At 36.4% G+C, this 12493-nt stretch overlaps 1 protein-coding gene across 3 annotated transcripts in view; it reads right to left on the bottom strand.

Annotated features, from left to right (window-relative positions):
- Dnai3 (dynein axonemal intermediate chain 3) overlaps positions 1 to 12493 on the bottom strand; it is a 74567-nt gene that overhangs the window by 30397 nt on the left and 31677 nt on the right. For all 3 annotated transcript variants that reach the window (XM_004841354.4, XM_087213015.1, XM_087213014.1), the window contains 5 exons: positions 11187 to 11368; positions 10530 to 10634; positions 8705 to 8854; positions 7285 to 7484; positions 2738 to 2854 (listed from right to left, as the gene is read on the bottom strand). In XM_004841354.4, the coding sequence (XP_004841411.1) occupies positions 2738 to 2854; positions 7285 to 7484; positions 8705 to 8854; positions 10530 to 10634; positions 11187 to 11368 (754 nt within the window). The remainder of the gene's footprint in view (positions 1 to 2737; positions 2855 to 7284; positions 7485 to 8704; positions 8855 to 10529; positions 10635 to 11186; positions 11369 to 12493) is intronic.

Raw genomic sequence — 12493 nt, 5'->3', positions numbered from 1 at the left:
GACCAGCTCTGTATATATTCAATTTCAAGTAGAAACCTTAGCATTTTTAGCACTGTATTTCTTTCTGTTTCTGCCTGAACAGAGAGGGATTTTATTCTCCAGGAACAAGTTAGAGGCAGGGCTTTTGGTCTGGTTTCCTGATTCCTTCCTCAGAGCCAGAATAAGCAAGGGATTCTCAATGTGGAAGTGAAGAGGGCACTTCCTTTGGTTTCCAGTTTCTCCGTTCCCAGGAAGAACCTTGTGGTTCCTCACAGTGATGAACTTGAGAATGGCGAAACTTGTCCAATGAGAATCACTGTTTTTTTTCTTTTAAACTCCAAATGATTGCTTTGTGAATCCCTTTAAAATTTTTCTTTCCTATCATTTTTTTTTCTTTTGCAAATAATGATTCTGTTAGGTATGGTTTGAATAAAATTCTATGAGAAAGAAATTCTAAAAGGGCCTTATTTCAGAACAAAATCAATCTTATATTAATTTAAAAATATTAAATAAACCTTAAATAATTTTAAAGTTAGAAGTATAGCAGTGGTATAAACATAGGTTTCTTATTTATTCTTTGGGCCAATGTTATTATAATTCTTGTGTTAATTTTCCATTTTTTTCCGTAGTTCTTATTTCTCCTTTCTATACTTCAGAGAGGGAATAAAAAAACCAGTCACTATATATATATATATATATATATATATATATGACAATTGAAAGGGACCATTTATTTCGAACCTTTTTTTTTAACTTCTTCAAGGCTAGTCTTTCCTAGAAATTGATCATATGCAAACAGACCTCTCATTTTTAAATTCTTATTAGGAAAATTTTAAAAGATTACTTAATTTTTTTTTTTTTTTGGTACCGGTGATTGAACTTGTGTCCTTGTGCTTGAGCAGCAGGCGGTGAAACCAGTGAGCTAAATCTCCAGGCCGTGATTACTTGATTTTGATATGAGGTGTTATGATTTTGTCATGCTATTCTTGTGAACCTAAGTAAATTGTTATTTTAATTATAATCAATATAACTATGCACTAAATCCATTTTGAGGTCTTTTTTGGTAGCACAAGCTGTAACTGAGCCAAGTGGCTGACCAATAGCCACATTAATACATAGATGTGCATTGATATGCAAATAGGGTGGTTAGCTGTGAAGGCTTTTCCCTCATGGTTGATATCTGGAAACTGACTAATACACCTTCTGAATCTACAAATGCCACTGCCTGCAGACTGCCAGTGGAGACATCACCTGCTGGACTCTGCTCTGAACATCCATTCAGTCTGGTGTGGCTCGGGCTACTGGAGGCCCTGACCGAGTCCTTTGTTTCATTGCTGACAACTGATAGCATCCACAGCCCATTAAAGTGTCCTCATGAAGGGACTGAAGAACTGCTGGCCTCCAGGACAATTTGGACAATTTCTTTGCATTCATGGTGTTTGATTTGTTACTAGCACTCTGCCCAGGTTTTTAAAAATCTATTTTTGCCTATATTTCTTTTGCTTATTTTTCCTTATTCTGCTTTTGTGTGCATGCAATAAACTGATTAATTCGGGAACTATTTTTGTTTAACTTGACTTGTCATTTGATTACAGGAAAAAAAAAAGAGTCTGTCTTTTTAAGAGGAATCATAATACTTGAGGTTAAAGTGGTTGCCAGGTAATGGGACATCTGACCACTTTTCTCTGACCATTGTGACAGATGAAAACAAATTTAAAGTTTTCTTGTTTCTTTCTCAATGCAGAAAGCTTCTTGCGCATGAGTGGGAAATAGGTGATATACTCTCTGAATCATTCAGTGAATTTTTGAAATTTTGACATCAGCTTGATAAGACCTTGTCAAGCTCTTTCTCTTGCTTAGAAGCCCCAGGTCTCTGCCCAGGACCCTGGGGAGAATAGGGGTTGTTTTGAAGACGTTTCTTTTCAGAGTCAGTAAGGATGGCAGTCAATGCAAGAATGAGCGATAATACTGACATGTTTGTCTGAATTGAATTCAAGTTCTCATTTACAAAGATATTTTTGCAAATACTTTTATCATCATCATAATAATTGTCCTTATTATCCTTAGCATGTTTATTTTCATTATCCTATAAAAGTCAATGATGCTTAGAAGTGGAGTGAGGAGTGGAGAAAAGGCCTTAAATAAAAGAAATCATGGTAAATACAAATACAGGCTGGACATCCTTAATCCAGAAATTTGAACCTATTTGACATTAACATGACACCACAAGTAAAACATTCCATACCATGGAATTTTGTTTTATGCACAAAATTATTAAAATATTGTATAAAATTACCTTCAGGCTAATACTTAAGGTATATATGAAACAAATGAACAGCATGTTTAGACTTGGGACTCATCCCAAGGTATCTCATTATGTGTGTGCAAATATTCCAACCCCCTCATATAACAAAATCTGAAATAATCTGGCCCTAAGCAATTTGGATACGGTATACTCAATTTGTGATTGTTCATTTGCAATTGGGAAAACATCCTCACACATTCACTCGCTCTCACTGCATTTGGTGTGGCCCTGTCATAGAAGGTCTAGGGTATTTCTTAGCAATAGAAGGGTAGACTATTTCTAAACAATATGAAGAATCTACAGAATGTGGGGTATGCTTATGCACAGCTGATAATTGTCTTCATACTTTCTATCTAGATCTCTTAGAGTTGCTTATTAATAATTAGTGTTATAAGTATTTACATATACATTTTATGTTGTATTTAAAAAATTTAATATACAATTTTCTTTTACCTTGTGGATACCTTGTTAAGAAAATCAGAAAAAGATTTTGATTGTCCAACCATTTCTTTTTCCTCTTCTGAGAATTCTCTTGAAAAATATTGTGTACTAGCATTTTGGGGATATGTCCTAATATATTAAAAAATAGATCAAAGAAAAGCAAATATAAGTCATTATAGGTCAAAAGTTCATCTCAGTGACAGCAGTATTAAGATATTACTTTATGTTTAAATTCTATACTTGGAGTTTTTCCTTTATTCTAGGCATCTGATAGTGAACAGCATTCAAAGTCTACATATATTTCACCCTGGCATAATCTAATAGGTCTTATTTTGTTAAATTTTTAATTTAGAAATCATTGTTACCTTATAGAAAAGTTGTAAGAGGGTATAAGAGACTCCCACATACCCTTCATCTAGATTCATCAATTAATAACGTTTGCCACATTTTCTTTATCACCTCCTCTCTCTTTATTTCATTATATCAATATTTCTTTCTTTTGGTACCGGGGATAGAACTCAGGACCTTGTGCTTGCCAGGCAGGCACAGTGCCACTGAGCTAAATCGCCAGCCCTCCTATCAATATTTCTTAACCAGCATAACACACCTTGCTCCCTCACAACGTCTGAAAACACTTTGGTTGTCACACCTGGGAAGCGCTACTGGCGTCCAGTGGGTAGAGTCCTGAGGTCCTTACACCCTACAAGACTCAAGAAAGCCCTCCCACAGCAGAATTATTCAGCTCCAAATGTTGGTTGTGTTGAGGTGGGAAATCCTGCTCCAAGTATACAAAATTAGGAGCAACTAGGCAGGGATGGTAGCATGGGCTCTGAAAGGAACCGGTTCTGTCCAGTCTGCCCCCATGGCTCGCCTTGCCATGAACCTGTCACATGGCATTGTGTCTTGGGGCTTCACTGAGATTGAGTCAGCCTTTGATTCTTGAGTTCCGGGTTGGGAAGTGGTAGATGGTGCAATTGTTATCAGGGTGGACTCTGAGGCTTTGAAGCCTGGTTCTGTCACTTATTAGTCATGTGACCCTGAGCTAATTCTAATTACATAACCTCTCTGTGCGTGTTTTCTCATCTCTAAATGAAATTCTTCCAACACTTAGCTCATGGGGTTGTTGTAAGGACCAATAAAGTACCAACTACTGAATCTGTGTTTGCTGATCAAACATCAGTAAAGTGTGTCTGTGAGTGACAAATTATGCTGTCTTTTGATTATATTCAATAGGATTGTTTTTCCTTGCCTAGATTCATACCCATGGCAGAAGACAGAGTGGTGGTAATATCAGAAAGAATATTAGTATTGGAACCAGAAAGACTTGGGTTCAAATCCTATTTTTACCTTTTAACTTCTATCCTCCAGGTAGGAATAAGAAAGAGATACAATGCCTACCGGGATATATGAAAGTAGCAAGGTAACGAAGAGCCACTGTCATTTATTTTTTAAAATGCAATTTGTTTTGTTGTTTCTTAGCAAAGCTATCATTTTTTCAGTTTAAATTATGTTCTAAACATTGAGCTTTTTTTAAACTTCTGCCTCAGTTTCTTTATTTGTAAAGTGGGGATAATGCCCCCTTCAAAGGGCAGTTGTGAGGACTGAGTGGATGTATACAAAGCTCTTAGAAGAACGCCTGGTGCGTGGCAGGAACGCTAAGCATTTGCTCTCAGTGTTGTTGCTCTTTGAACCTCTGTCGTAAGTTATCATGATTTCTTTCATCACAATCACATGTCCAGTCTTCTTCACCCTCTACCAGCTACCCCTCCTAATTTCCCCCAGTTAGGAAGAGGTATCAGAAGTATCCCAGTCATCTAAGTTTGAACATTTGAATCCTTTTGCTTTATTTTCCATTTTGTAAGTCAAGACCTGCCTTTACTTATCGCCTGTTTATTCCTTCCATAGCTGTCACTATTATTCTCTATCCACATTCACTGAGAGCTTAGTCAAATGTATCCAAAGTCTTGTAATTGGGCTCCCTGTTGTCAAAGGTTTATTCTTCCTTCTGAGTCTATCTACTGAGTCCACCCTGGCTGACTCATTCTCGGAACTTGTCTGTACCCTTGTAGAAACAGGAGAAATCTCTGGCTGGCTTGGCTTAGAAATTGTTCTCAAACTCCAAGCTTCTTTGGTTCATGTAGATTACCTCTCCACTTTCTGTCCTTCTTTCACTTCCTGGTGCTTATGGATCTCTGATGTTCTCCTTCCCCATTAGGACTTGACTACTAATCCTCGACTACCAATCCCCCTCACTTCCTCTGGTTCTAACCTGTCAGCTCATCTACTTTCCTGGTTTCTGATTCATTTTTGGCCCAAGCTTTGCTGTCCATGTATACGTGCCTTGACTTTAGCATTGTAATTTCATGGTTTCTGAGTTGGTTTACATAGGTTTGAAAGGCATTCCCGCCCACCCCATATTGTAGTCCATGCTTCTGTATCTTGATTCTTTTGAGCTCTCTCCTTGTGTATTTCATGACTCTGAACTTAAATGAACCATTATGCCACATGTTTCCTTAACTTCATCCCTTTCCTTGTTCCATTCCTCCCTGAACCCCTCTATTTAATAAGTACCTGCCAGGAACCATGCTAGGAGTTAGAGATCTAGCAATTATAAAAAAAGACAAAGTTCCTGTCCAATAGAGCTTAAATTGTAAAGATAGTGGGGAGAAGTGAGACAGTGAAAATACAATATTAAGCAATGATAGAACCATGATGAAAATAGACTAAGGGGGTAGACTGGGGAATAGTAATAGCAGTTGTTGCTTTTATATAGATGTGTCAGGAGATGCCTCATTTGAGCAGAGATTTTCTCTTTCCCTCATTGAAGGAAGCAAAGAGCCATAAAGATATCTGAGGAAAGAGAGTTCTGTGTAAAGGAACTGTAAGTGAAAACATTCCAGGCACAAACATGTTTGAAGAACTCAAGGAACAAGGAAGTCAGTGTGGCTGGGTTGGATGAGTAAGAGGATAAGAAACCACTGGAGGACTTTGATCAGTGACATGATCTGACTTATATTTTAACAAGATTGCTGTGGCTCTTTTACAGAGAATAGAATGTAGAGGAGAAGGTTGGATAGCAGAAGACAGTGAAGAAGAAGAAGAATTCAAGCAAGAGATGATAGTGGCTTGTTTAAGTGTGAGAGCAATGGAAGTATTCTGAAGATATAACCAATGAAATCCAAGATCTTTGTGCCCAACAATTAGGAAAATATCACTACTATTTACTGAGATAAGGAAGTTTCAGGAATTTTCAGGTTTGCAGGCAGAAAATCAAAAGTTTGTGTTGGACATTGAATTATTGGACATTTGTCAGCATTCAAGTAGACGAATAAACAAATATAGAGTCTAGGGGAGAGATGGAAGTAAAGTACAGATTTGGGAGCCATCAGCAAACAAATGACAGGAAAACACCACAGGACTGAACAAAGTCAGCCCAAGATTAAGCCTGGTCACAGAAAAGATTGAAAGGAGATAGCTGTGGGGATCCTTGAATATCTTGAAAGTTTCCAAAAATATTTGGAAGAAGAAGGTCATTAAAAGAGGTAAAGAAGGAGCTGCCAGTGAGTTAGGAGTCGAATAGTCAGAGTTGTCTCTAAAGTCAAATGGAAGAAAGTATTTCAAGAAAAGAAAATAGTCAATTCTGTTAAACACTGCTGAGAAGTGAAGAGAAGGAATGAAAATGGATCCCTGGATTGGGCAATCAGAGACCCTGTTAAGACTTTATCTTAATAACATTACAATCTTGCCTCTCCTTTGCTTTAGAACTGCTTGGATTGGGCTCAACAAGACAAAATGGTGGAAGAGAAAGTGAAACTAGAGAGTGTGGACAGCTGTCATGAGGAGATTTGTTTCGACGAAGAGCAGAGCTGTTAGGTAATAGGTGGAGGAGCTATGTTATTATTTGTTTGTCTTAATGATGGGATGTATAGAATTCTGTAGTGCACATACCTCCTTTCCACTCCTTCCTCTTGTTCCTGCTGTGTTCACATTGGTCACATTAGAACAGGTTTCTACATGGTCAATCTCTTCACCTCCAGGCTCCCTCTTTCTGGCCCTCCAGTCCCTGCTGCATGGATCATTTTATCTTAATAACATTACAATCTTGTCTCTCCTTTGCTTTAGAACTTTAGAGTTTCCAACTGTTTGCCACTTCTCTATCTACCTTATCATGGAGGAAAGAAGCTACCGTAGATGCCGCCCCAAGGGCTCTGGATGGGTGTATTTCTGTAAGTAATGGTGAGCCAAATAATAAACCTAGAGGATAAAGACTATCTGATTTAAATGGTAAAAATCACTACTTAGGTGGTAGAAGAGAACAGTTAGGAGGGAGTAGAAATATTTCAAAGGAGAGATGACTAGCACTGTAATTATTAATGTCATTTGTCTTTCTACTTCATAATCTTCATATAATTATATCTAATTTTCTTAAGATTTTTAAAGGTATTTTCGAGCACAGTTAGGTGTTCCTGAATTGAATTATTTTGTGGAACTCTATGCCTTAAAAAATTATCAGGAAAATTGCTAGATTTTATGGTAATTATAAAAATATAGAAACCCACCATTTTGTCTGAGTACTTGTGTCCTTGACTTGGGGGATTGCTTGCATGCCAACATTTTTCTCAAGTTTTTTAAGGGTGAAATTTTTATCTGGGTAGGCTGTACATTCGATGTAGGCCTCTTTTACACTGGAAGCATTTTGGTCACTGAAGGAAATTGGTGCACCAAAATCAATTCGTTTTCGAGAAATCATATATGTAACCTGCAACACATATAAACAACAAAAGTGACATAACGAAGTCCCTGGAGAAAAAGTGTGGTGGACAGCACTGGTACTCTGCCAGATCCTCTCAGATCCCTCTGTACACTCTGTGTTCCCCTTCAGCTCCATGTGCTTTCTATTCCCATGGGCTGCACCTGATCCACTTTGATGGACTGGTCTAGTTTTTTTTTTTTTTTTTTGTTTGGTACTGGGGACTGAACTCGGGTCCTTGTGCTTGTGTTTGCACAGCAGGTGGCAAAACCACTGAGCTAAATCCCTAGCCCTGGACTGCTCTAGTAAGACCACTTTGCCTGCAGGTACAAAGAACCGGAAGTGACTATAGTTTACATCATGGCAACAGTGGACTGACAGGAACCATAAGAAAAAAGTCCATTTTCTTGGCTGATTTCTGGGTCAACTTTAAAATCTAATTTATACTCCAGTGTTCCTCTAAATGTTCAGGCTGAAGCTCTCCCTCTGCAAGGCTTTTGCCTGTGATTGCTTCCTGTAGGGGTTCTTCCATGTCTCTGTCCTACTCCCCTTCATTTTATGGGACACTCTCATAATAAAAGTCATTCACACACAAATCCTCTTCTCAAGAGTTGCTTTGGGAGGAAATGCCATTATAGTCATTGCTCAGGGATGCCATAACCAAGTATCGCAGACTGGGTGGTTTAAAACACAGTGATTTATTTCTCAGAGCTGTGGAGGCTGATAGTCTGAAATTAAGGTGTTGGAGGATTGGTTTCTTCTGAAGGGTGAGAGAAAAAAATCTGCCCTCACTTTGCCCCCAGCTTCTGGTGTTGGGCAGCAATCCTTAGTGTTCCTTGAGTTGTAACTATATTCCTCTCATCTCTGCTTCCTTCTTCACCTGGTGTCTCTATGTCCGCTACGGCCTTCTTTTTATGAGGATACTGGCAAGTTTGGGTTAGCAGCCTACCCTCTCAAATGTAACTTCATCTCAACTGATTGTACCTGTAAAGACTGTATTTCCAAATAGGGTCATATTCTGAAGTACTGAGAGTAAGGCTTTGACATACCTTTTGCCGGGGAGGGACAGATCAACTCTTAATGCCTACTTAAGAAAATTATTCTATGAAAACAAAAACAAAAAACATATCCCCATAGCAATATAGCAAATTATATTAGTGCTTTGGTGAAAATAAATGTTGCTCAGATACAAAGAGGTAATGACTAGTGATCATATTTAAGCCCCTGACCTGCTTTGTAGATTTTTTAACCGATTCTTCCTCTATTTCTTTTTCACTGCCCAAAGAAACCCAAGGTTTAGAGATGGGTGGTGTGTAAGTATATGTTTCTTCAGGAATAAGTTCTTTATGTTCTTCTTGTTCTTCTGGTACCTCTGGGGCCTACAGTGAAATAAATAACATTCATTCCCAAATACATGAGCAAATTTAGGTTTATAGGCATATGCATGTATTTTGTATACATACAATTTATTTTTATGTAAGTTTATTAGCACTTCTTATGTGTCTTATTTATCAGTTAATGCTTTTGAATTATGAGAAGTAAACTATGCAAAATAGAAAAAGAATATCCTTGCTGATCAAATATCTAGAAAGAAGATAAAAAAAGATAGAGGAAATAAGGAAATGATACATCATAAGAAAAAAGCATTTACTATACATGCTTATGACTACAAAACCTAAATTTGATGATAAAATAGAAAATTAATTTTCTCTGATTTAATGAATGGTTCTTTGAGAAGAGAAAAATAGGCATGAAAAAAGATGATATCACTTAAATAGTAGGAATGAATTTTAAAACCAAGATATTCACTATTGCTTTGTTTGTAATAGTGAAAAAACAGACCACCAAATAAATAACACTTGGGAAATGACATAAATATGTCATAATCATAGGTATAATCATAAAATAAAATCCCACAAAGCAAAGGCAATCTGATATTTAAATGTATTAATATCTCTATATGATATCTAAATGTATTAATATTTATAGATCCTAGAATTTCATAATTCAATGAAAAATAAAAGTTGTTGAATAAAAGAGATCAACATGTGATATGTATATATATAACAAGATGAATGTATTCATTATTTACTCCTAATATATAATAATAAATGTTTTTAAGGTTGTAGAATAATTTATATAAAATGATATAATTTATATGTAAAATTTAAATACAAGCAAAATGCATTCTTTGTGAAGTATACATATGTAGTAAGAGCATAAAATCATGGGCAAGAAGATAATATAATAATTTTAGAATAAGTTAAAAATTTTCCCTTTTAAAAAAAGTTGTGAATATTCATTTTGAGTGATGATAGTATAGTATAGATATTTGGTGTACTGCTCCCTGTACTTTTCTGCACCTTTAAAATATTTCACAATAATAAAACACTAAAAACAGAGAACAATGACAAAAATGAAAATATTAAGACCAAAGGAAAGATTGTTTTTAATTAGAAATTGTTGGCTATTTTAAAATTCAATGGCTTTCCCTTACTTTTTCTGGCTTATTGATCAATCTTGCAAACTTTTCTACTTCCCTCAAACAATTTGACCAAACCTTCCAAATCATTACCCTCAATTTGACTAAATGACATTGCAGGACTTTCGGATAAATTTCATAAATATGTTACCTTTCTTGCCCACCTTGAACAAAGGACTTTATTTTTCTTAACCCATTTAATTCTCACAATTGCCCTGGAAATTAGCACTACTGGTGTACTATTTTAAAGATAAGAACTTCAGTAACTTGCCCACAGACATAGAAATAGGAATGACTTGAAAAAAGAACATAGGTCAGAGTGATGCTCTTAGGAGAATGGAGGTGCTCCAGATTTACTGTTCCTGCTCTCATGGGTCAGTGGAGGGTCTGTACTCTGAGATGTTCAATTCCTTTCACCCCACATTTACTGGTTACCTATTCTAGGTACCTGAGACTGATCTAGGTCCCTGGGAAACAGAGCTGAACAAGAATAATGGTATCATGTATGGATACCCCAGGGCTAACAGCTTCCTTCCAACAACCAATAAATCTCAGGGTTGGTATTTGCTTACATTTAAATAATTGTCCTTGCCCTCTTCAGTACCAATAATATAAAAGTTCAACCCATATTTGAAGTCTTTGTCGTAAACAAGTAGAAGCTCATTTCCGGGATAGTCCTGTGGGGACATAATCAAAAGAGAAAGTTAATTTTAAACAGCCACTCAGTTTATTTAGATGCTGACACAAAATTGATATTTCTCCAGTCAACCAATCATAAAATATAACCATAATGCTAAGCTGTAGCTGATAACCCCAAACTGCAAAATTATTGGGTTAAGAAAACTCTTAAAAACATGATGAATGCAGGGAAATTTACCATGAAGTTTTATTTCTAACAGGAAGAGTAAAACGTTGGTATTGTGTTTTGCAGCATATTTGGAGATGAATGAGACCAAAATTCTGAACAAAACAATTAAAGTGGTACAAGAAAATAAAGGTGTATTTCTATTATAGTTAAAACTAGGCAATGATGAGCTCTTCTGTGAGCAAAATAAGACAACTGGTTGCCACTGTATCTTTACTTTATCCAAAGGGAGCATGGATAGGCTAGTGTGTGCTCAAAGTAAGGGGTGTACCAGATTTGAACTCAACAACATCTCTAACTTGTGTTATAATACACCAAGAACTTCTTGAGGTAAGCCTGAAAACAAAGGGGTACATTGTATTACCTGAACAATTTTTTTGATTGGGTGGAAATCAGATACTGCAGCTCTTCTGTGTAAGTCCTCAAAAATATCTTCTTTTTTGATAAGTTTGTATGGTATTTCATCTGTGATATCTTCATCTATTCGGCAGTTGAATATTTCCTGAGTCTTGGTAGTCAATACTAAAGGATAAATTTCTGGATGGCCTAGGAAGGACAAAGTGAAATTTGGACATGAAATGTAACCACTTAAAATATTAGCAACAGGAAAGGTGCTTTTAACAATCTTGGCTAAAAATTTTAAGACTTTAAACTTATTGTTCTTATATTTAAAGTAAATATAACCATTATAAAAAATGTTGAACAAAATTGAAAAAGAAGAAAATAACAATGGCCCATAATACTACCCATCAAGAAGGAACTTCTATTAATATTTTGCTCTATTTTATTTTAGTTACTCGATATATATCTTATATGAAATTCTAAATGCTGCTTTTAGTATTCATTATTACCTCACAAATATTTTGTTACAGCATTAAATAATCTTTTAAAAACATTTTAAATTAACAATTCTGTAACATGATTTAAAACAATTCTTATATTGGTAAGCATTCTGTTTTTTCTCATTTGTTTCAAATTACTGTAAATAAGCCTACAAATACATATGTAGCTTAAAATTTTTATCACACTTAAAGTTATTTTCTTGGGATAGATTTTAAGACTGAAATTATTGGAACAAAGCCTCTATTGCTTTCCTAACAGACCGCCCAGCATCCCTTCTGGGCTCCTTCTCTCTCTAGCTCTGTCTCTCTGTCTCTGTCTCTGTCTCTGTCTGTCTCTCTCTCTCTCACTGGCTTCACATTTAACAGAGGAAGTAGGGCCTGTGGAGGACAGAATTCTGCTCCCAGTTGATCAACACAGGCCAGGCCTTTACAATCTTCCCCCAGCTCAGGAGACCTGCCCACTCCCTCCACCCTCCTCAGTCACCTGGGCACTATCATACTGTGAAGGGTAATTTTATAGTATTGAAGGCCTAAAAAAAATTCTGTAGTGTTGCCTTAGAAAACCACTAGGTGGAGCTCTGAAGCGCCCGCTGTACTAGGATTAAAAAGGAGGCAGCGCTAAATAAGCTTTCAGGTGTTTAGGAAAACCAGAAAACTGTCTGCCATCCAAGAAACTGGGAAAACGATGACAAAAAAAGAGAGAGAGAGAGAGAGAGAGACTGTTCTATGCTACCTCCCCCCTTAAACATATGCTTAAAATTCTAGTAGCTTCAAATTCCATTTTTCACAAAAATGATCCCTTTGCACTATTAGAATCTGTTCAATGCAA

Source organism: Heterocephalus glaber, unplaced genomic scaffold (assembly GCF_053883595.1).
Source record: "Heterocephalus glaber isolate CG9 unplaced genomic scaffold, H.glaber_assembly_v1.0 deba00001442, whole genome shotgun sequence".
NCBI lineage: Eukaryota > Metazoa > Chordata > Mammalia > Rodentia > Bathyergidae > Heterocephalus > Heterocephalus glaber.
Note: the sequence above shows the minus strand (reverse complement) of the source record. Positions and strands in the feature narration are given on the sequence as shown.